The sequence below is a fragment of the Ranitomeya variabilis genome, chromosome 6 (assembly GCF_051348905.1).
Source record: "Ranitomeya variabilis isolate aRanVar5 chromosome 6, aRanVar5.hap1, whole genome shotgun sequence".
In the NCBI taxonomy this organism is placed as follows: domain Eukaryota; kingdom Metazoa; phylum Chordata; class Amphibia; order Anura; family Dendrobatidae; genus Ranitomeya; species Ranitomeya variabilis.
In genome coordinates this window covers 416,203,919-416,229,299 of record NC_135237.1, presented here as the reverse complement: position 1 = coordinate 416,229,299, position 25,381 = coordinate 416,203,919, and the positions used below count along the sequence as shown (strand labels likewise).

The window sequence follows — 25,381 nt, the reverse complement described above, 5'->3', positions numbered from 1 at the left end:
CGCTGTGTACTGTGCGGCTCTGCACTGTGTACTGCGCGGCTCTGCGCTTTATACTGTGCGGCTCTGCGCTCTGTACTGCGCGGCTCTGCGCTGTGTACTGCGCAGCTCTGCGCTGTATACTGCGCGGCTCTGCACTGTGTACTGCGCGGCTCTGCGCTGTGTACTGCGCGGCTCTGCGCTGTGTACTGCTCGGCTCTGCGCTGTGTACTGCGCGGCTCTGCGCTGTGTACTGCGCGGCTCTGCGCTGTGTACTGCGCGGCTCTGCGCTGTGTACTGCACGGCTCTGCGCGGTATACTGCGCGGCTCTGCGCTTTATACTGTGCGGCTCTGCGCTCTGTACTGCACGGCTCTGCGCTGTCTACTGCGCGGCTCTGCGCTGTGTACTGCTCGGCTCTGCGCTGTGTACTGCGCGGCTCTCCGCTTTATACTGCGCGGCTCTGCGCTTTATACTGCGCGGCTTTGCGCTGTGTACTGCATGGCTCTGCGCTGTGTACTGCGCGGCTCTGCGCTGTGTACTGCACGGCTCTGCGCTTTATACTGCGCGGCTCTGCGCTGTGTACTGCACGGCTCTGCGCTGTGTACTGCGCGGCTCTGCGCTGTGTACTGCACGGCTCTGCGCTTTATACTGCGCGGCTCTGCGCTGTGTACTGCACGGCTCTGCGCTGTGTACTGTGCGGCTCTGCGCTGTGTACTGCGCGGCTCTGCGCTTTATACTGCGCGGCTCTGCGCTTTATACTGCGCGGCTCTGCGCTGTGTACTGCGCGGCTCTGCGCTGTGTACTGCGCGGCTCTGCGCTGTGTACTGCACGGCTCTGCGCTTTATACTGCGCGGCTCTGCGCTGTGTACTGCACGGCTCTGCGCTGTGTACTGCGCGGCTCTGCGCTGTGTACTGCACGGCTCTGCGCTTTAAACTGCGCGGCTCTGCGCTGTGTACTGCGCGGCTCTGCGCTGTGTACTGCGCGGCTCTGCGCTTTATACTGCGCGGCTCTGCGCTGTGTACTGCGCGGCTCTGCGCTGTGTACTGCGCGGCTCTGCGCTGTGTACTGCGCGGCTCTGCGCTGTGTACTGCACGGCTCTGCGCTGTGTACTGCGCGGCTCTGCGCTGTGTACTGCACGGCTCTGCGCTTTATACTGCGCGGCTCTGCGCTGTGTACTGCACGGCTCTGCGCTGTGTACTGCGCGGCTCTGCGCTGTGTACTGCGCGGCTCTGCGCTTTATACTGCGCGGCTCTGCGCTGTGTACTGCGCGGCTCTGCGCTGTGTACTGCGCGGCTCTGCGCTGTGTACTGCACGGCTCTGCACTGTATACTGCGTGGCTGTGCAATATACTACGTGGACATGCATATTCTAGAATACCCGATGAGTTAGAATCGGGCCACAGTCTAATAATCATAAGACTACGGATAGTGGTTTGGAATTGTGCTGTACTGTCACTTTAAGAGCTGATATTATCTGACAAAACTTGTGACCTGGTGAGCTGATGTAGACTTCATAGGCGTTGGCATAGTAACTGTGTCTGACTGCGCATATCAATGAGCTAATCAGCCAGGTGGCAGTTATTTTTAGAAATTGCCTCAGAAACCAGCCCATTATAAACGTATAGGAAAATTTCTCCATTGAAACGCATTGAAAGACTTTTTTCAAACACAAATTGCGCAAAAACTACAAATCCGATCGACACGAAAAATACTTAGCACACCTCTCAGGAACGCTGGCTTCGAAATGACACCTCACTGGAGTCTGTGAGTTTAGCGGTTCGGGCCGCATTACGTGCGGACTGAATAATAAGAATAAGAAGAAGTTTACCACGGTGGAATAACAGTATAGTGCTTTGTTCCAAAGCACTATAATAAGAAGAAGAAGAAGTTATCCACGGTGGAATAACAGTATAGTGCTTTGTTCCAAAGCACTATTATATATATATATATATATATATATATATATATATATATATATATATATATATATATATATATATATCTTAAAAAAGCCCTTCTGCAGGCGGGCATCGGCGGTGGTTCCTGCGCTGCAGTAATGTGCAGAGCATTAAGTTGTTGGTTTTTTTTTTATGTAATCCTGATATTCATTAAAAAAAAATCTGTTTGAAAATAGTGCCAGTGGCGACATCTTGCTAAGGGAAAAAAAATGTCCTCCTCCAAGATGGCACCTGTGCAGTAGCTGTTATCAGTGATTGTGGTTAGCTTCTACTACGCAGGCGCTACCGCCTCCATATTGGAGGAGGATTTTTTTTCTTCTGTCTAGCAAGATGGCGCCTGTGCCATAGCAGCTATCAACATAATAGACAGCTGCTACTGCGGCGTTGCCCTCTTGGAGGAGGACATTTTTTTCTGTCTAGCAAGATAACCAATATCTGCTACCAATATGACCGGTAGCTGCTACTGCACAGGCACTGCCAGCACCATTTTCAAATGAATTTGTTTTAATGAATATCAGGGTTACATCAAAAACCTTAATTCTATGCATATTACATATGCAAACAGGCTGCATGCAGTTAGAAGTCATACACATGAATAGCTAATCAGAGCACCACATGAGGACCCCCCTCAGGCAGCCCTGAAGCACAAGCATATCATTAGCACAAAACTGATAATAAAGATAAACAACAACCACAAGAGAGATTTCATCACCCAGTTATCATTTTAATCAGTATAAGGCGCCAACCTCACACTGTCTCTAGGTTACTGTGCATAATTCTGCTGACAGGTTCCCTTTAAGAAGATAAAATCTTTGATGGGAGTGCTTCTTAAAAGCAGTTGTCTCAGCTCTATAAGGACATTTTCCCTGTAGCGTTACTGGGCTGTAGGTGAAAATTTCAATTTGGAACTGGCGACAATAATTTACAGTTTTGTGAAAAGCCCTGCTAATGCATCCGCAGATTTATTGAAACCAAATACCCCTGCTATCCGACAAAGTGCGCCATCGACATATGCTAGACCTTTTAATCTTGCACATTATGTATAACAGCACTACCACTCGCCAACATTTTTGCACAGGAAAGTGAGAAAATGGAACTAAAGCAGTTTATAGATGTAGTAGTCATTGGGGCTGATTCATGAAGATTGGCGTATCACACGCTCTCTCTACACTAGTCTTCATGGAGTAGAAGAAGTAGTAGAAGAAGAGGTGCTGGCTTCATTAAGAAGCACATGCCCGTTTATGAATTCGGCACTCCTTCAAAATGGGGCCATCGTACGCTATGCCAGAAATGCTGCTACTTTTTCATGAATCGGATGGTGTAACCACACCCTGCATTGCCCCAGTTCCATCCACTTTGGTGGAGTTGATCTAAAGTGGTGAGAAAACGCCAAAACTCAGCTTTGCGCAAATAAATGTCTTTTTTAAAGCTTTTGCACCACTTTTGTGGCATAAAAGCTTTGATGAATCAGTCCCCATTTTTTTTACAACTTGCGTGCAGTAATGTTAACGTGTTTTCTTAGCGTAGCTGTCTTAATACAGAGTGTATGAACTGCTGTGTATCATAACTAGCTTAAGGCTATGTGCACACGTTGAGTAAATGGATGCAGAAATTTCTGCACCATTTCTGCATCTATTGGTAGGAAAAATGCATCTGCAAAAACTAGTTTTTGATGTTTTTTTTTTACTGATTTAAGTGAGGTCAATGGGGAAAAATGCACAGAGAATCGACATGCTGCAGATTATTTTCTGCACTAAATCAGCAAGTCAAAAATACTCAACATGTACATTAGTCCATGAGCCGGGCCAGATATCGGTACCACCCGGAGTGACTAATTTTCTTTGGTATTTTTAGGTAGATGCATGTCTGTAGTTTATTTTTTGATATGATAGCCCTTACATATACGTAGCTTATTAACCCCTTCAGCCCTAGGCCTATTTGTACCCAAGTGCCTAAGCCAATCTGACCTGTGCCACTTCATGGGCTAATAACTTTGGAACGCTTTCACCTATCCAAGCCATTCTGAGATTGTTTTCTCGTGACATATTGTACTTCACGTCAGTGCTAAATGGGAGTCAATATATTTTACCTTTCTATATAAAAAAATGCTAAATATTCGGAAATTTTGGAAAAATCGGCAATTTTTTAACTTTGAAATTCTCTGCTTTTTACAAAAATACTGATACCCCCCATAATAGTTATTAATTTACACTCCCCACATGTTTACTTCATATTGGCATCATTTTGAAAATGAAACCTTATTGTTTTACGACGTAATAGGGCTTATAGTTTTATGCGCAATTTTTCACATTTACAGCAAAACCCACTTTTCAAAGGACCAAGTCACTTCTGAAGTCACTTTAAGGGGCTTACATAACAGAAACCACCCATAAATTACCCCATTTTGCAAACTACACCCCTCAAGCTGTTCAAAACTCATTTTTAAAAACTGTTAACCCTTTAGGTGTTCCACAGGAATTTTAGCAGAATGAAGGCGAAATTTCAAAATTTCATTTTTTTTCCAGATATTACATTGTAATCCAATTTTACCTGCAACCTAGCAAGGGTTAACGGCAAACCCAAACTTGGTTACCCTAATTCTGCAGTTTATAGAAACACCCCACATGTACTCGTAAACTAAAGTATGGGCACACAGCACAGCTCAACACGGAAGGAGCGCTATGTGGTTTTTGGGTGGCGGATTCACTGGAAGAAATCTAGGGGGCCATGTCACATTTGAAGGCTGCCTGAGGTACCCCCACAGTGGAAACCCCAAAAAGTGACCCTATTTTGGAAACTACACCCCCAAGGAATCTTTTAGGGGGTATAGTGACCACTTTGACCCAACCAGTGTTTCACAGTAGTTGGAAACACTTGGTTGAGAAAATGGAAAAAGTGCATTTTTTACATGAAGGTGTCATTTTAGGCTCATTTTTTTATTTTTAAGAGGTGTACCAGCAAAAAATGCACCCCACTATTTGTTCACCAATCTCTCCCGAACACAACAACACCCGATATGTTGTCGTACACTGCAGTATTGGGGAACGGCAGGCCTCGGAAGGGAAGGAGCGCCAAATGACTTTTGGAGTGCAAATTTTACTGGAAGAAATCTAGGGGGCTATGTCACATTTGAAGACACCCTGAGGTGCCCCAACACACGCACACACACTGACACATACACGTTCTGTGCTGAACAGGACTCTCCGGTCTTCTCTGCAGAGCTCCTATCTCCCTCTGTAGAGGCTGACACCTCCCAGGCAGAGCAGTGAGACTACACAAGCTGGTCTATGAAGCACTTATGAGGCTTGCTTGGAAAAACTTCCTTCCATGGCTAGAAGAAAACCATGCAAGGGACCTTCACCATCTGGATGAAACACTGAAGAACATCACAAACTTTCGCATCAGTGTGTCGCAGGGATCCTTCGAAAAGCTCTTGGATAATGAATCTTGCACACTTACCCTGAAGCTCTTTCAAGTTTATCTTGAGACCCTCAGAAATGAAAAACTCTCAGCATTCTGGATGTCATACTTGGACATGGTCGAGACCATGCTGGCCCTGGTTCGAGCTTCAAGAGAAGGCAACTGGATGCTTCACCTAGGAGCAATCCGACAGATGATACCATGGTGTTTTGCCTATGACAAGGTCAACTATGCCCGATACCTAACCTATTACTATGCCACAATGTCTCGGCTGCCCATAGAACACCCAGAGGTCCATGAATACTTCATGCAAGGTGGCTTTTCGGTCCAGATCGGTAGCAAGAATCCTTTTGGACGAATTCCTGTGGACCAGACCATTGAAGAGACAATCAACAAAGACACCCAGACACCAGGGGGCACAAAAGGCTTCAGCCTCAAAGTTGGAGCTGTTTCCAGGTTCTACCTGACATCAGAGTACCGCAGTATGTACTTGAGGCAGCTGAGGGCCCTGGTAGGCCAACAATATACTGACTTCAGCCATTCAGACCTACAGGTGTCTAGGATTAGAAGAGATGAAGCCGATGTCCAATCTTTCGTTCAACTGCTGGAGACAGGTTGGGTGAACCCCTTCAACAAAGAGCATAATGGTGAACTTATCAGTTTGTCAACAGCGACTGTAGCACCACCAGATGTAGCCAAAGACCTTCAAGGGGCATACAGTATAGGAGAGGATGCATATCAAACATTCAAGGATGAGCGTTTGGGTACCGATAAGCCAACTACATTGTTTCATGACAAGATGACGAAGAACAAACTTAAAACGTTCTCTAACATCCAAATGAAGACACGCAGACAAGGTCTTGGCAAGGAGGTAATTTTGAAGGCTGACAGAAACCTATTTGGCCAGATGATACTTGTAGCTGAGAACAGAAAGCTACAAATGAGTGATGTCTTGACTCATCCCCTGGGTCCATTGCCATGGGCACTTGCCAATGGTGATGGGTCTATCTGCAAGACCAACAAGGCTGCCCTCGCAAGGGAGTTGGAGAGGAATGCTCGTCCTGCAGAAGTGATCCCCGAGCCCTCTGCAACCATCATTGATGGGATGAGCCTGGTTCAGAAACTGAAGGGAAACAATGCAACATTTGGCCAGCTAGCAGGCACAGCAATGAGTCGCGCTATCCATGAGGGTGCTAAGAGCAAGCGCATTGATATTGTCTTTGACGTCTACAAGGAGACATCCATCAAAGATACAGAAAGAGTCAACAGATATGAAGGCACAGGGATCCATTTCAAGAACATTCAACATGGGCACAACATCCAGCAGTGGAAAAAGCTTCTAAGTAGTTCCTCCAACAAGGCAAGTCTCATAAAGTTTCTGGTAGAAGAATGGAAGGCGAAACACCACAGGGAGAAGCTTGAGGAGAAGGAGCTGTATGTCACATGTGAGCAGCTCTGCTTTAAGATCACCAAAGAACAGTGGGAAGAGGCTGCTGACCTTAAGTCAAATCAAGAAGAAGCAGACAAACGCCTCCTTCTCCATGCTCTTCATGCAGCAGAATCTGGTTACAAGTCGGTCATCATCACTTCGGAGGATACTGATGTCATGGTCCTGTGTCTGGGCATGTGCCACAAAATCCCATCCCACCTGTTCCAGAAATGCGGTACACAGAACCGGACAAGATTCCTGGATATCACCACTCTGAGCCGAACATTGGGAGGCAGCGTATGTGATTCATTGATTGGTATGCATGCATTTACAGGCTGTGACACCGTCAGTGCATTCGCTGGCCGTGGGAAGATGACGACACTCAAGCAGTTGAAGATGAACAAGACATACCAGGATGCCTTTCAGGAAGTTGGTCGTTCATGGGAAGTGTCTACCGAACTTTTTGAGAAGTTACAGGAAATCACCTGCCACATGTACCTGCCAACTACCCAAACAACTGAGGTAAACAGGCTCCGTTATCAGCTGTTCTGTGCCAGACGTGGAGTGGTAGAGTCAAGTCAACTCCCTCCTTGCCAGGACTGCCTTTTCATGCATGCACTGCGTGCAAACTACCAGGCTGCGATCTGGAGGAGAAGTCTGCAGAGCCAGCCATGGGTTGCAAACCCAACAGACTGCGGTTGGATGATAGATAACGACGGAAAGCTTGTTGTCAAGTGGATGCAAGGGGCACCAGCACCAGAAGCTATTATACAGCTACTGTCCTGCAAGTGTGTGCGGTCATGTGAACTTCCTCAGTGTACTTGCCTCAGCAATGGCCTGAAGTGCACAGACATGTGCAGATTACAGACATGCCAGAACAAGGGTACTGAAGACGAGCCAGTAGAACAACAGTCAGATTCAGAGTCCGATGTTGAAGATATTATGGAGTAACATATATATATATATATATATATATATATATATATATATATATATATATATATATATATGCACATGACATGTTCAGTGTGTATTTACATAACTTGGATTAAATTTTGTTACAAATACTACATCTAGTCACTCCGGGTGGTACCGATATCGTCATATTTGGTTCTTGGCTCATGCTAAAATTCCTGTGGAACACCTAAAGGGTTAACAGTTTTTAAAAATGAGTTTTGAACAGCTTGAGGGGTGTAGTTTGCAAAATGGGGTAATTTATGGGTGGTTTCTGTTATGTAAGCCCCTTAAAGTGACTTCAGAAGTGACTTGGTCCTTTGAAAAGTGGGTTTTGCTGTAAATGTGAAAAATTGCGCATAAAACTATAAGCCCTATTACGTCGTAAAACAATAAGGTTTCATTTTCAAAATGATGCCAATATGAAGTAAACATGTGGGGAGTGTAAATTAATAACTATTATGGGGGGTATCAGTATTTTTGTAAAAAGCAGAGAATTTCAAAGTTAAAAAATTGCCGATTTTTCCAAAATTTCCGAATATTTAGCATTTTTTTATATAGAAAGGTAAAATATATTGACTCCCATTTAGCACTGACGTGAAGTACAATATGTCACGAGAAAACAATCTCAGAATGGCTTGGATAGGTGAAAGCGTTCCAAAGTTATTAGCCCATGAAGTGGCACAGGTCAGATTGGCTTAGGCACTTGGGTACAAATAGGCCTAGGGCTGAAGGGGTTAATAAGCTACGTATATGTAAGGGCTATCATATCAAAAAATAAACTACAGACATGCATCTACCTAAAAATACCAAAGAGAATTAGTCACTCCGCTTGGTACCGATATCGTCAAATTTGGTTCTTGGCTCATGGACTACATGACACTTCAGGTTTCTCATTCACTTTGCTGGCATCAGGATTGCTTCAGGTTTTGCTAGCAAATCTGCATGGCAAAAACGCCCCAAATCTTCAACGTGTGCACAAGCCTTAAGAGCCTTAAGTGCTAGATTGTAAGCTTGCAAGCAGGGCTCTCACTTTGTCTGTACAAGTCCCCTCTAAAATATAAAGTGTTGCGAAATATGTTGGTGCTATAGAAATGTATTATTATATTAATGGCATAACTTAATGTACTTTAACACTACCTACATCTGTGTATCATATACTGATAACGGGTACCTTTTAAAATAGAGCACAAAGGAAGCAAGAATAACATGGGGCTCAAATTTATTACATGGACAGACCAAGTATGCTAGAGATATTGCTTGTCCATATGCCTTAATATCTGTCATAATTTCTGAGATTCATCTTTAGAAAATTGGTTAAAAGCGGCAAACTTATTACAGAACAGGAATTTGTATGTGGATGCAGTGAAAACACTCAAATATTCCATTCTGGACAACCAGTATATGAAAAAGTGCAATAAAACATAAATATAGATGAAAAGTAGTTCACAACTATAACATGCTATTTTTCTCCCATATCAGTGCCACAGACTATGCTTTTCTTTCCTGCAATAAAAGTGACTGTCTTATCAGGTCAGCCCTTATCTATTAGCTCTGTTGTGGTGTTTTTGATGCACTTTAGGCTAGCATACTTTCTTTTTCTTAGTAACCTTTGTTGCCAATATTAGCTTTTTATTAATTTTGTGAAACAGAAGCAGTAATGAGATTACTGTACTGTTGACAAAGCTTGGAGGTTTGGTAAAGTATATTGTCCTGCTTGGTAGACAAAAATTAGAGGCAGTTTCAATTCCTGTATGTATACAGTACAGACCAAAAGGTTGGACACGCTTTCTCATTTAAAGATTTTTCTGTATTTTGATGACTATGAAAATTGTACATTCACACTGAAGGCATCAAAACTATGAATTAACACACGTGGAATTATATACTTAACAAAAAAGTGTGAAACAACTGAAATGAGGTCTTATATTCTAGGTTCTTCAAAGTAGCCACCTCTTGCTTTAATGATAAGGTGTGTCCAAACTTTTGGTCTGTACTGTATGTATATATGTAATGTACGTTTTATTCCTTTTTTATTAATTTATTTATTTTTTGTAGCTTGTTCAGTTTTCATATTGCCCAACGTTGCTGACTAGAGATGGAGACAGAATCCGCAGCAATGGAAAGTTTGGTGGATTGCAAAACAAAGCCCCTTCTATAGACCAGCTTAAAGGAATTGTGTTTGGGGCTCCACTTCCCAGAGAATTTGAATCTACAAATGCTGAAATAGGTTTGTAATAATTAATTTTAAAAAAAGTTCATCTTTAGCAAAATTTTGGTTTGGAATATTTGGTCCAGTTAATAAGTTCTTTTTCTTTTTTACATTAGCCTTTGTGATTAAATATTTGTAAGGTAGTGTGCAATAACCAGACAGCAGAATAAATCACACTTCACCTTAAGGAAATCTCTCTCCTCCATGCTGGAATGTCTCTCCTAATTCCCTGGACTACAACTGCAATTCGTCCAGGAAAAATAAAAAAAGTTATGCCATTTTGAAGAAGGGCAGGATAAAAGGAAAGCATGAAAAATTGGCTGCTTCTTTGTGAAGTTAAATGTTGAATAAAATGGAGACAAAAAAAAGTTCTTGCGGCAACCCGTTTGCCACTAAAGTGTATCTACAGTCATGGCCAAAAGTATTGACACCCCTGCAATTCTGTCAGATAATACTCAGTTTCTTCCTGAAAATGATTGCAAACGCAAATTCTTTGGTATTATTATCTTCATTTAATTTGTCTTAAATGAAAAAAACACAAAAGAGAATGAAGCAAAAAGCAAAACATTGATCATTTCACACAAAACTCCAAAAATGGGCCAGACAAAAGCATTGGCACCCTCAGCCTAATGCTTGGTTGCACAACCTTTAGCCAAAATAACTGCGACCAACCACTTCCGGTAACCATCAATGAGTTTCTTACAATGCTCTGCTGGAATTTTAGACCATTCTTCTTTGGCAAACTGCTCCAGGTCCCTGATTTTTGAAGGGTGCCTTCTCCAAACTGCCATTTTAAGATCTCTCCACAGGTGTTCTATGGGATTCAGGTACGTACTCATTGCTGGCCACCTTAGAAGTCTCCAGTGCTTTCTCTCAACCCATTTTCTAGTGCTTTTTGAAGTGTGTTTTGGGTCATTGTCCAGCTGGAAGACCCATGACCTCTGAGGGAGACCCAGCTTTCTCACACTGGGCCTTAAATTATGCTGCAAAATTTGTTGGTAGTCTTCAGACTTCATAATGCCATGCACACAGTCAAGCAGTCCAGTGCCAGAGGCAGCAAAGCAACCCCAAAACATCAAGGAATCTCCGCCATGTTTGACTGTAGGGACCGTGTTCTTTTCTTTGAATGCCTCTTTTTTTTCTCTTGAAAGCTCTATGTTGATGCCTTTGCCCAAAAAGCTCTACTTTTGTCTCATCTGACCAGAGAACATTCTTCCAAAACGTTTTAGGCTTTTTCAGGTAAGTTTTGGCAAACTCCAGCCTGGCTTTTTTATGTCTCGGGGTAAGAAGTGGGGTCTTCCTGGATCCCCTACCATACAGTCCCTTTTCATTCAGACATCGACGGATAGTATGGGTTGACACTGTTGTACCCTCGGACTGCAGGGCAGCTTGAACTTGTTTGGATGTTAGTCGAGGTTCTTTATCCAACATCTGTACAATCTTGCATTGAAATCTCTTGTCAATTTTTTTTTCCGTCCACATCTAGGGAGGCTAGCCACAGTGCCATGGGCTTTAAACTTCTTGATGACACTGCGCACGGTAGACACTGGAACATTCAGGTCTTTGGAGTTGAACTTGTAGCCTTGAGATTGCTCATGCTTCCTCACAATTTGGTTTCTCAAGTCCTCAGACAGTTCTTACAGTTCTTTGGTCTTCTTTCTTTTCTCCATGCTCAATGTGGTACACACAAGGACACAGGACAGAGGTTGAGTCAAGTTTAATCCATGTCAACTGGCTGCAAGTGTGATTTAGTTATTGCCAACACCTGTTAGGTGCCACAGGTAAGTTACAGGTGCTGTTAATTACACAAATTAGAGAAGCATCACATGATTTTTCGAACAGTGCCAATACTTTTGTCCACCCCCTTTTTTATGTTTGGTGTGGAATTATATTCAATTTGGCTTTAGGACAATTCTTTTTGCGTTTTTTCATTTAAGACAAATTTAATGAAGATAATACCAAAGAATTTGTGTTTGCAATCATTTTCAGGAAGAAACTGAGTATTATCTGACAGAATTGCAGGGGTGTCAATACTTTTGACCATGACTGTACCTTAAATACTGGCCATAGTGTTATGTTCCATCCTTTTTTGTTTTGTTTGTTTTGCATTCCATATTTGTAAGCAAGTTAGCAAGAATAAGTACAACCACAAAATATACATATTAAAACAATATCTTAAAACTGTACTAAGTAAAGTGCTATACTTGTGACAGCACATTCACACCCCGTTAAGGGCACAATTTTCATTTTTTTTTACCTGTGCTTTTTCACGTAGGAGGAAAATGGGGGGGTGCGTCTTATAATCAGGATGTACCGACTCTGGCTGTGGTGGGTGAGCGGCAGCGGCGGAGCAGAGGGTCACAGGAGTCAGGCTGTGGCTAAGTCCTGTGCCCACTGCTAAAGAGAAATTAATATTTACTGCATTCCACGCCCATGGGGGTGGAGGGCAATGAATATTTATTTCTCTTTAATAGCATCCTGGTATGCATGGCCCCATCCTTATCCTGGTATGATTGGCCCCATCCTCATCCTGGTATGCATGGCCCCATTCTTATCCTGGTATGCATGGCCCCATCCTTATCCTTGTATGCATGGCCCCATCCTTATCCTGGTATGCATGGCCCCATGCTTATCCTTGTACTATTGGCTCCTATCCCCATCCCATAGGCGTGGAATGTGGTGAATATTCATTCCCTTTAGTAGAGGGGACACGTGAAAGCCGGCAGCTGCAGGAAGCCAGCGGCTGACACTGTTCACTCTACTACAGAGCGAGCAGTGAATACTCACGGCCTCCACGCACATAGTCCCAGCGTGCAGAGCAGTAAGTATTCCAGCAGCTGTCCTTCAGGTTGTAAGCAACGCATGACGTCCCTGCCATGCTCTGCTTATAAACATAAAGCAGCTGCTGGCATCGGAACAAGACTCTGCAAGGGAGCGCCAGAAGGTAAGTGTAATGGTTTTTTTTTTTTTTACATTTTTCTGATGGAGCCATGCATACCAGGATAGAGATGGGTACCAATCAAACCAGGATATGAATGGGGCCATGAATACCAGGACAGATATGGGGGCCTTGCATACCAGGATAAGGATGAGGCCATGCATACCACGATAGGGATGAGACGGACCATTCCTACCAGGATAGGGATGAGGGTGACATGCCTACCAGGCTAGAGATAAGGGGGGCATGCCTACCAGGCTAGAGATAAGGGGGACATGCATACCAGGATGGGGATGAGGGGGTCATGCATACCAGGATGGGGATGTGGAGGCCATGCAAACCAGGATAGGGATAAGTGGGCCATGCATACCAGGATAGGGATGAGGAGACCATGATTGCCAGGATAGGGATGAGAGGACCGTATATACCAGGATAGGGATGAGGAGACCATGATTGCCAGGATAAGGATGAGGGAACCATGCACAACAGGATAGGGATGAGAGGGGTCATGCATACCAGGGTAGGGATGAGAGGAGCCATGCACACCAGGATAGGGATGAGAGGTGCCATGTATACCAGGGTAGGGATGAGAGGGGCCATGCATACCAGGGTACGGATGAGGGGACCGTATATTCCAGGATAGGGGATATTAAGTACAGAATTGACCACATTTTTTGCTTCAATTTTTTTTCTAATTTCCTACTCTAAATCCTAGGTGTGTCTTATGGTCCGGTGCGTCTTATAGTCTGAAAAATACAGTATATTTTTTTACCTACTTAGATGTATGAGGGCTTATATTTTGTGGAACAAGTTGCACATTTTGATGACCGTCTTCATTTTATTTTAACCCCTTCGCGCTATCCACCGTACTAGTACGGTGCTGCCGGCACTGCATTTGTGCCAGCCGCAGTACTAGTACGGCGGCTCGATCGCCGTGTTCTCGCGCTGAGCGCCGCGGTGATCGGGTGCGGGTGTCAGCTGTATATGACAGCTGACACCCCGCAGCAATGCCCACGATCGGCACTATCGCCGATCGCGGGCATTTAACCCCTCTGATGCCGCTGTCAATAGTGACAGCGGCATAGAGGTGGATCGCGCAGGGACGGGGGCTCCCTGCGCTCTCCCACCGGAGCAACGCGTGCTCCGGTGACCTGGAAGGAGTCCACGGATCCAAGATGGCCGCGGGACTCCTTCCGGGTCATTTACTCACCTGGCTTGCCGGCGCCTGCTGAGAGTTCCTAATAGCAGGCGCCGGCAAGCCTGTGGAACGTGCCTGTCAGATCGTTGATCTGACAGAGTGCTATGCACACTGTCAGATCAACGATCTGATCTAAAACAGTGATGTCCCACCCTGGGACAATGGTAAAAAGTGAAAAAAAAAATACAATGTATAAAAATAAAATAAAAAAATCCCCAAATAAAGAAAAAAAAACATTTCCCAATAAATCAATTTATTTATGTAAATTAAAAAAAAACAGTAAAAGTACACATTTGGTATCGCCGCGTCCGTAACGACCCGTTCTATAAAACTATCCCACTAGTTAACCCCTTCAGTGAACACTGCTAGAAAAAAAATAAAAAACAAGGCAAAAAACAACGCTTTACTATCATACAGGCGAACAAAAAGTGGGATAACACGCGATCAAAAAGACTGATATAAATAACCATGGTACCGTTGAAAACGTCATCTTGTCCCACAAAAAAAAAAGCCGCCATACAGCATCATCAACAGAAAAATAAAAAAGTTATAGCTCTCAGAATAAAGCGATGCAAAAACAATTATTTTATATAAAATAGTTTTTATTGTGTAAAAGCGCCAAAACACAAAATTACGTAAATGAGGTATCGCTGTAATCGTACTGACGTGAAGAATAAAGCTGCTTTATCAATTTTACCACACGTGGAACGGTATAAACGCCCCCCCTAAAAGAATTTCAGGAATTGCTGGTTTTTGTTCATTCCGCCTCCCAAAAATCGGAATAAAAAGCGATCACAAAATGTCATGTGCCCGAAAATGGTACCAATAAAAACGTCAACTCGTCCCGCAAAAAAGAAGATATCACATGACTCTGTGGGCCAAAATATGGATAAATTATAGCTCTCAAAATGTGGTGATGCAAAAACTATTTTTTGTAATAAAAAGCGTCTTTTAGTGTGTGATGGCTGCCAACCATAAAAATCCGCCAAAAAAACGCTATAAAAGTAAATCAAACCCCCCTTCATCACCCCCTTAGTTAGGGAAAAATAACAAAATTTTAAAAAATGTATGTATTTCCATTTTCCCATTAGGGTTAGGGCTACGGTTAGGGCTAGGGTTAGGGCTGGGATTAAGGTTGGGGTTAGGATTTCAGTTAGAATTGGGGGTTTCCACTGTTTAGGCACATCAGGGGCTCTCCAAACGTGACATGGCGTCCGATCTCAATTCCAGCCAATTCTGCTTTGAAAAACTAAAACAGTGCTCCTTCCCTTCCGAGTTCTCCTGTGCGCCCAAACAGTGGTCCCCCCAACATATGGGGTATCAGCGTTCTCAGGACAAGTTGGACAACAACTTTTGGGGTCCAATTTGTCCTGTTACCCTTGGGAAAATAAAAACGTGGGGGCTAAAATATCATTTTGGTGGGAAAAAAAATATTTTTTATTTTCACGGCTCTGCGTTATAAACTGTAGTGAAACACTTGTTGGTTCAAAGTTCTCACAACACATCTAGATAAGTTCCTCGGGGGGTCTAGTTTCCAATATGGGGTCACTTGTGGGGGGTTTCTACTGTTTAGGTACATCAGGGGCTCTGCAAATGCAACATGACGCCTGCAGACCAATCCATCTAAGTCTGCATTTCAAACGGCGCTCTTTCCCTTCCGAGCTCTGCAATGTGCCCAAACGGTGGTTCCCCCCAGATATGGGGTATCAGCGTACTCAGGACAAATTGGACAACAACATTTGTGGTCCAATTTCTCCTGATACCCTTGGGAAAATAAAAACGTGGGGGCTAAAATATCATTTTCGTGGAAAAAAAAAAATATTTTTTATTTTCACGGCTCTGCGTTATAACTGTAGTGAAACACTTGTTGGTTCAAAGTTCTCACAACACATCTAGATAAGTTCCTTGGGGGGTCTAGTTTCCAATATGGGGTCAATTGTGGGGGGTTTCTACTGTTTAGGTACATCAGGGGCTCTGCAAATGCAACATGACACCTGCAGACCAGTCCATCTAAGTCTGCATTGCAAACGGCGCTCCTTCCCTTCCGAGCTCTGCCGTGCGCCCAAACAGTGGTTCCCCCCCATGTATGGGATATCAGCGTACTCAGGACAAATTGTACAATAACTTTTGTGGTCCAATTTCTCCTGTTACCCTTGAGAAAAAAAAAATTGCGGGCTGAAACATCATTTTGTGGAAAGAAAAAATGATTTTTTTTAATTTTCATAGCGCTACATTCTAAACTTTAGTGAAACAATTGGGGGCTAAAAGTGCTCACCACACATCTAGATAAGTTCCTTAGGGGGTCTTCTTTCCAAAATGGGGTCCATTGTGGGGGGTTTCCACTATTTAGGCATGTCAGGGGCTCTCCAAAGGCGACATGGGTTCCGATCTCAATTCCAGCCAATTTTGCATTGAAAAGTCAAACGGCGCTCCTTCCCTTCTGAGCTCTGCCATGTGCTCAAACAGTGGTTTATCCCCATATATGAAGTATCAGCGTACTCAGGACAAATTGCACAACAACTTTTGGGGTCCAATTTATCCTGTTACCCTTGGGAAAATAAAAAATTGGGGGCAAAAAGATCATTTTTTGTGAAAATTAATATGAAATTTTTTTTACGGCTCTACATTATAAACTTCTGTGAAGCACTTGGAGGTTCAAAGTGCTCACCACACATCTAGATTAGTTCCTTAGAGGGTCTACTTTCCAAAATGGTGTCACTTTGGGGGGTTTCCACTGTTTAGGCACGTCAGGGGCTCTCCAATCGAGCCATGGGTTCCAATCTCAATTCCAGCAAATCTTGCATTGAAAAGTCAAATGGCGCTCCGTCCCTTCCAAGCTCTGCCATGTGCCCAATCAATGGTTTACCCCAACATGTGGGGTATCAGCGTACTCAGGACAAATTGTACAACAACTTTCTCTAGTCACCTTCCACGACGGCATATGGAGGTTGTCTCTTTGCCCTAATGGGGAACAGGAAACACAGAGGTTAAAAGGACCTCCCACCTCCCACTTGCCAGTGTCTTTCCTGTTCCCCATGGGACAGGGAGAGGTTTCTTCATGTGCTGTAGTGGCCGGCGGCTACGGTACCTTTACAGGCGCTGCCTGTCTAGCCGGGCAGCAGATGGTCGCCTCTGGCCTCCTCCTTGTGCTGCTCCCGTCGTCCTGCTCGCAGGTCCTCGGGACTCCCTCCCGGCCTTCCCGCGCCCCCACGAGGGCAAAGCAGGCCTGGGTTCCCTGACCGGGCTCCTCCTGGAGCTGCCCGGCGTCCTCCTCCTCCATGCTGCCGGCTCAGCGTTCCGGAAGTGACGACGGAGGTTCGCGCGCGTCACTTCCGGTTTCTTCATACACTAAGAAGCCGGTACTTCCGGGTTTCGCCGGCCGGCGTGTCGGACCGCGCAGCTCCCTCACCTGGATCCTGGAGGGGGAGGGGAATTAATCGCTGGAGCAGGTGCTAGGACGGCGTCCATAAAAGCCTGCTGAACCACCACTGAGGTAAGGCTATCTCCTTCAGTATGGATGGTTCTTCATGCCCCGTATCTGCGGAGCCCAGCGCCACCCCTGCCTCTGTAAGTGTTGCAGGGATGGGATCCGGGAGGAGTGTAGCAGGGGTTTGAAGTCCTCACCCCTCTCTCCCTTATATATTTCAGGGAGAAAAACCTGCCCCCAAAGGTGCCTATAGGAAAAAGTGCCCTATCTGTTCCACTAAATGTCCTCCTAACTGGGACAAGAAACTCTGTCAGTCATGTACCGACAGAATAATAAGAGCTGAGCAGCCATCTCTGTTGGATGAGATTCGCTCACTGGTGAAACAGGAGGTGCAATCTTCTCTGGCAGCTTTTACACCTCCACCCCCACCTCCATCTCCGCTACCACAACCTCATTCCCCGGCTAAGAAGAGGAAGATACAGGTTGTGGAATCTGACTCTGATTCGGACCTCTCTCATGCCTCATCTGTGGGTTGGGAGGATCCAAGATCACCTAAAGCTGAGGTCAGGAAGTACCTTTTTTCCTCAGACTATACTGAGGATCTAGTCTCTGCCGTACGTAATACCATGGGACTAGAAGAGGAACCTGTACCGCAGTCCATACAGGATCAGATGTTCGGTGGTCTTTCATCAGAGAAGAGAGTGGGCTTCCCAGTTCATCCCAATATTATCAGTATGATTAATCAGGAATGGGAACTACCTGAGAGGCGTCTCAGTACCCCTTCAGAAATGAAGCACAGATTTCTGCTTGAGGACGACCTTAAATTAGATATTCCCAAGGTCGATGTGCAGGTGGCTAGAGTCGCCAAGCGAACTGCACTCCCCTTTGAGGATTCTTCTCAATTGAAGGATCCCATGGATAGAAAAATCGAAAGTCTCCTCAGAAAATCATGGGAAACTTCTGCATCTGTCCTTAAGGCTAACGTTGCATCCACCTGTGTGGCAAGAGCCCTCTCCTGCTGGCTCGAAAAATTAGAGAATCACGTATCTCAAGGTACCTCAAGAGGCGAGATATTGGATTCCCTACCCATTCTGCACAAAGCTACAGGGTATTTGGCGGACGCTTCTCTAGAATCTGTAAGAGTCGCCGCCAGATCCCTGGTACTTTCCAACTCTGCCAGAAGAGCCCTCTGGCTTAAACTATGGAGTGGGGATATTACTTCTAAATCTAAACTCTGCACCATACCCTTTAAAGGAGACTACGTCTTTGGTCCTGCCCTAGACGATATTCTTGATAAAGCCACCGACAAAAAGAAAGCGCTCCCCGAGCAAAAACAGCCTAGGAAACGTTTTTTTCGTGGCCCACAACCTCAGCCCTCTCAAGCAAGAGGCAAAGGAAAAACCGGCAGGTGGAGCTATGCAAAGGGTAGGGGAAAGAATATTTTTGTCCCGCAACAGCAGCAGCAGCAACAGTCCCAGCAGGACAAACAATGACTCCGACCCGGTGGGGGGAAGACTCTCAAGATATGTGGATCAGTGGGAGGATATCACCAGCTCCCACTGGGTTCTCAATGTCATCAAGGAGGGCCTGTTAATAGAGTTAATTTCTCCCCCACCTCAGGGTCTAAAAGTCACTTCCCTTCCATCATCAAGGGATCGCAGCCTATTGTCTTTAGGTCTCAGAGACCTGATCAAATCAAATGTAATTTCCCCAGTCCCACAATCAGAGTGGGGAAAAGGTCACTACTCCCGACTCTTCCTGGTCCCCAAACCTTCGGGAGACGTCCGGATTATCATAAACTTAAAGGGTCTGAACCAGCACGTGAAGTATCGCAAATTCAAGATGGAGTCCATAAGATCTGCGATTCCTCTGATAGAACATCACTCTTTTATGGCTACCATCGATCTCAAGGATGCGTATTTCCACATCCCTATTCACCAGAGACACAAGAAATATCTCAGGTTTGCAATACAGGGGAGTCATCAGGTGGAGCACTATCAGTTTGGAGTCCTTCCCTTCGGCATTTCATCAGCACCGAGGGTGATCTCCAAGGTGATGGCAGAAGTAGTGTCATTCATCCGAAAACAAGGTGTCTGTATAGTGCCCTATCTGGACGATCTTCTGATAGTAGCTTCCACCGAGACAACCCTGATATCCCATGTGTCTACCACCCTAGACGTTCTGAGATCACTAGGTTGGATTCCAAACCTACAAAAATCTCAGCTTCAACCTGCAAAAACCAGGAGATTTCTAGGAGTAATGCTGGACTCAGCAAGACAAATGTCCTTCCTCCCGGACGATCACAGACTTCCCCTCCTAACAAAAATCAGGAAGTTCAAAGAAATGAGGTCCCCTACTCTGCGAGAAGGAATGTCGCTGTTGGGCTCCATGACAGCCTGCATACAGTCGGTGGCTTGGGCTCAAGCCCACTCAAGGACTCTCCAAGCCCACATTCTAGACAACTGGGATGGTCGACCTGGCACTCTTACCAAGAGGATCCACACTCCGGGCAGAGTGAAAGCCTCTTTAACATGGTGGATGAAGCCCAGGAACCTTCTGAAAGGAGTATCCTGGATTCAGTCCCCTCTAACCACCATCAAAACAGATGCCAGCAAGAGGGGCTGGGGAGCCATAGTAGACCATGTCCCCTATCAAGGCCAGTGGAGTCAATCGATTTCCGAGAAATCATCAAATTTCAGGGAGCTCAAAGCTGTGGAAGAGACCCTGCTAGCGGCAAGTCGTCAGATTTCGGGTCAACATGTACAGATATACTCGGACAACATGACCACGGTGGCCCATATCAGGCACCAAGGCAGTACAAGAACCCTCAGTCTAATAAAGATCTCCGCTCGAATCTTTTCTTGGGCCGAAAAGCACCTACTATCCCTGACAGCAATCCACCTCAAGGGAACTACAAATATTCAGGCAGACTACCTAAGCCGACAGGAAATCCATCCTGGCGAGTGGAGCCTGGATCCTCAAATATTCAACATGTTGGTTCACAGATGGGGTCATCCAGATGTCGACCTCTTCGCCTCTCACCAGAACGCAAAGGTCGAACCCTTTTTTTCCTTGGACCCAAGAGGCAATCCCAGGGGGTTGGATGCTCTAACCCAAGATTGGCCGTTTCATCTAGCTTATGCTTTTCCGCCAATCCCAATCCTTGCAAAGGTTCTACGAAAGATACGCCTAGAAAGGACTCCAACTATCCTGATAGCTCCATTGTGGCCCAAAAGGAGTTGGTTCAACCTGATTATCCATCTACAAGTGGATGGACCAGTAATATTGCCAATAAAGCACGATCTTCTTTCTCAGGGTCCCATTCTCCACCCAGACCCTCAGAAGTGGAGCTTGGCGGCGTGGTTGCTGAAACCCAGGTTTTAAGAGCTAAAGGGCTATCAATCCCGGTCATAGCTACGCTACAAAAATCAAGGAAACCTGTTACCAACGCCATTTACAATAAAATTTGGAAAAAGTTTTCTTCATTCTGTCTGCCTAACCTTCCAGACCCTCTCAAGCCTAATATACCTATCATATTGGACTTTTTACAAAAAGGCTTGGAAATAGGTCTCAGGCCTAGTACCCTCAAGGTACAGGTCTCGGCACTTAGCTCGGTCTTTGATCAAGATTTAGCGAGTCATCGCTGGATTAAAAGGTTTATGACATCAGCTACCAGAATGAATCCTAGAAAACAAATCATAGTTCCCCCATGGGATCTCAATGTAGTTCTCCAAGGTCTGACAGGTCCACCCTTTGAACCGCTATCCTCTTGTTCTCCACAAAACCTAGCTTATAAAGCCGTGTTCTTGGTAGCCATTACTTCAGCCAGAAGGATTGGTGAATTACAGGCCTTGTCTACAAGAGAACCTTATCTTCTAGTAAGAGATGATTCAATTGTGCTTCGTCTTGATCCATCCTTTCTTCCGAAAGTTATCTCTGACTTCCATCGTTCTCAAGAGATTTTTCTACCAACCTTTTGCCACAATCCAGCAAACCTGGAAGAAAAAAGATTCAACACCTTGGATGTCCGGCGCATCCTTCTACAGTACTTGGACCACATCCGCACGTTCAGAATTGATCATAACCTATTTGTCCATCTCTCAGGACAAAACAAGGGGAAAAAAGTAGCCAAAAGTACCATCGCTACAAGGATCAAGAAAGCTATAACGGAAGCCTACCTCGCTCAAAACAAATTGCCTCCAGTAGGGATCAAAGCCCATTCAACCAGATCTACATCGGTTTCCTGGGCAGAAAGAGCAGGCGCATCTCCGGAGCAGATTTGCAGGGCAGCAACGTGGTCTTCACTCCATACCTTCTCTAAACATTACAGACTGGATGTATTGTCCAATAAGGACTTAGCCTTCGGCCGTAAAGTACTCCAGGCCGTTGTCCCTCCCTAGTGCCAAATTAGTTGGTATTCCTCCATATGCCGTCGTGGAAGGTGACTAGAGAAAATAGAATTATTCTTACCGTTAATTCGGTTTCTAGGAACCTTCCACGACGGCACTAATTTCCCACCCAATATATATTCCTGGATTAGTTCTGGGATTTTAAAGGTAAACCAGTGCAATGGTCTCAGTTGTAAGTCACTGGCAAGTGGGAGGTGGGAGGTCCTTTTAACCTCTGTGTTTCCTGTTCCCCATTAGGGCAAAGAGACAACCTCCATATGCCGTCGTGGAAGGTTCCTAGAAACCGAATTAACGGTAAGAATAATTCTATTTTTGTGGTCCAATTTCTCCTGTTACCCTTGGTAAAATAAAACAAATTGGATCTGAAGTAAAAATTTTGTGAAAAAAAAGTTAAATGTTCAATTTTTTTTAAACATTCCAAAAATTCCTGTGAAGCACCTGAAGGGTTAATAAACTTTTTGAATGTGGTTTTGAGTACCTTGAGGGGTGCAGTTTTTAGAATGGTGTCACTTTTGGGCATTTTCTGTCATATAGACCCCTCAAAGTCACTTCAATGTGAGGCGGTCCGTAAAAAAAATGGTTTTGTAAATTTTGTTGCAAAAATTAGAGATCGCTGGTCAACTTTTAACCCTTATAACTCCCTAACAAAAAAAAAATTATGTTTCCAAAATTGTGCTGATGTAAAGCAGACATGTGGGAAATGTTGTTTATTAACTATATTATGTGATATAACTCTCTAATTTAAGGGCATAAAAACTAAAAGTTTGAAAATTGCTAAATTTTCATAATTTTCGACAAATTTTTGTTTTTTTCACAAATAAATGCAAGTCATATCGAAGAAGTTTTACCACTATCATGAAGTACAATATGTCACGAGAAAACAATGTCAGAATACCAGGATCCGTTGAAGCGTTTCAGAGTTATGACCTCATAAAGTGACAGTGGTCAGAATTGTAAAAATTGGCCCTGTCACTTGGCCTGAAAACAGGCTTCGGGGTGAAGGGGTTAATGGCAAGTATGGTGAAAAATGCAATTCCTCCATTTTTCTTTTTTTTCTTTTTTCCATTAAAAATGACTTGAGGATTTAATTCCACAGTTCAGTACAATTACAGTGATGCCAAACTTCCATTGTTTTACTATTTTACTGATTAACAACATTCTGAACTGTGTGTGAAAAAGAAAAATTGGTTTATGCCTCCATTTTCCTAGATCCATAACTGTTTTTTTTATTTTCTGTCACTAGAGATGTGTGATGGCTTGTTTTTTTGTGGTGAGCTGGTGATTTCATTCATACCATTTTGAGTAACATAGTATGCTAATTCACCAAGGCTGCCACAGCACTTGCTTGCACTTTTTAAAGCTTTTCTGCCATGAAAGCTTTGATTAATTGGCCCAAATGTTATGATTGATTTTTATTACATTGAACCTGCAATAGTTTGTTTGTTTGTGCTATGTACTGCAATTACACATGTTTGCTGTAAATAGTAAAAGCCAGTGTCTCCAGTGGGGCGCAGCTTATGGCTGAACTTCACAAAATACATAAGTTTGCAGGTATGGGGTCCTTATTCAGGCTCTATGCAATTGCTTGAATATCGTGATTGACAGCAGCATTTTAAGAGGTTAACAACAGTGATTGACAGTAGTGCTGATCACTACTGTTAAAGTCAAATGCCAGATTTGTAATAAAACCGGTATCGGTCCTGTGCGGAGAGCGAACTCTGCTTCTGAGCCCTGACATGCTCCGTGATGTAATAGTATGCCATGGATTGCTTAGGGCTTAGACATGATGAGCCTGGAGTAGAAATACATTGAAAATATATGCATGATTGACTGTATAATTGCGTTTTGCCTTTTGATATTAAGATGAGTATGTTATGAGTCCAACTACATACTCCCTTCAATGTCCAATAATACAGCCATTTTGAGATGAATTAAGTAATGTTTTAGATATCATAATTTAATAATGTATGCAGTTTGTACTGTGACATCTGGTGATCATTCTGCATTAAAGGGGTATCCTCAAGTTGGATATAGTTTGGGATAGGAGATAACTTCCCAATTGCTGCACCTCAGACTGCTTGAACCCCCACCAATTCTAAGAACTGAGGGCCGGAAAGCTGTGTGTAAGGCCGGTTTCACACGTCAGTGGCTCCGGTACGTGAGGTGACAGTTTCCTCACGTACCGGAGACACTGACTCACGTAGACCCATAAAAATCAATGCATCTGTGCAGATGTCATTGATTTTTTGCGGACCGTGTCTCCGTGTGCCAAACACGGAGACATGTCAGTGTTCGTGGGAGCGCACGGATTACACGGACCCAATAGAGTCAATGGGTCCGTGTAAAACACGGACCTCACACGGACATTCTCCGTCTGGGGTCCGTGTGCGTGCAGGAGACAGCGCTATAGTAAGCGCTGTCCCCCCCACATGGTGCTGAAGCCGCCATTCATATGTTCCCTGTAGCAGTGTTTGCTGCAGAGAAAATATGAATAATAGTGTTTAAAATAAAGATCTATCTGTCCGCCGCCCCCCACCCCCTGTGCGCCCCCCCCCGCTGTTCAGAAAATACTCACCCGCTCCCACGTTGGCTGTCACTCCTTCCTCTCTGCCCCGCGCCTCCTACTGTATGCGGTCACGTGGGGCCGATCATTTACAATAATGAATAGTCGGCTCCGCCCCTATGGGAGGTGGAGCCACATATTCATGACTGTAAATGATCGGCCCCACGTGACCGCATACACTAGAAGCCGCGGCCAGACCAGGAAGCAGCGAGGGAGGCGGGTAAGTATTTTCTGAACAGCGGGGGGGGGGGGCGCACAGGGGGTGGGGGGCCTGCGGACACATAGATCTTTATTTTAAACACTATTCTTCATATTTTCTCTGCAGCAAACGCTGCTGCAGGGAACATATGAATCGCGGCTTCAGCGCGATGCAGGGTACCACACGCGTGGGTACCACACGCTCCGTGTGGTACCCACTCGCCATACGGGCGGCACACGTGTGCCGCACGTATGGCCTACGTGAGTTCCCAGGCACACGGACACGAATAACTCCGGTACCGATTTATTCCGGTACCGGAATTATCTGGACGTGTGGGACAGCCCTAAAAGATGCAGAGGTTGATCATGGGCACATCTGCTCCTCCCATTCTTATGGGAGCGCTCAAGACAAGCCGAGCATGGATAGGGGATAGCTTTCCAATTTGGGAATACCCAATTGAGGATACAACTAGTAAATTCTTTGCCTGGAGGGGTAATTTTTTCTATATATTTATTCTGTTTTGTCTATTGTGTAAAGATCTCTTACAGCAGTATCGTGAAGCAGTAAAAAGGTCCCAGACAGTGAGTGAAGAGCTTACGAAGCAGATTCAAAGCTTAAACTCTCCTGATATGCAGCAGAAAAACATGGAGTTTGAGCAACAAGAAAGGGCTTTAAAGAAAATTAAGGAAAAACTTGG

The 25,381-nt window shown here is 44.7% G+C and overlaps 1 protein-coding gene across 1 annotated transcript in view; it reads left to right on the top strand.

The window, feature by feature from the left end:
• Positions 1-25,381, top strand: part of SMCHD1 (structural maintenance of chromosomes flexible hinge domain containing 1) — a 584,899-nt gene that overhangs the window by 550,054 nt on the left and 9,464 nt on the right. Inside the window, exons 45-46 of the mRNA XM_077270310.1 lie at positions 9,797-9,968; positions 25,222-25,380. Of these exons, the coding sequence (XP_077126425.1) occupies positions 9,797-9,968; positions 25,222-25,380 (331 nt within the window). The remainder of the gene's footprint in view (positions 1-9,796; positions 9,969-25,221; position 25,381) is intronic.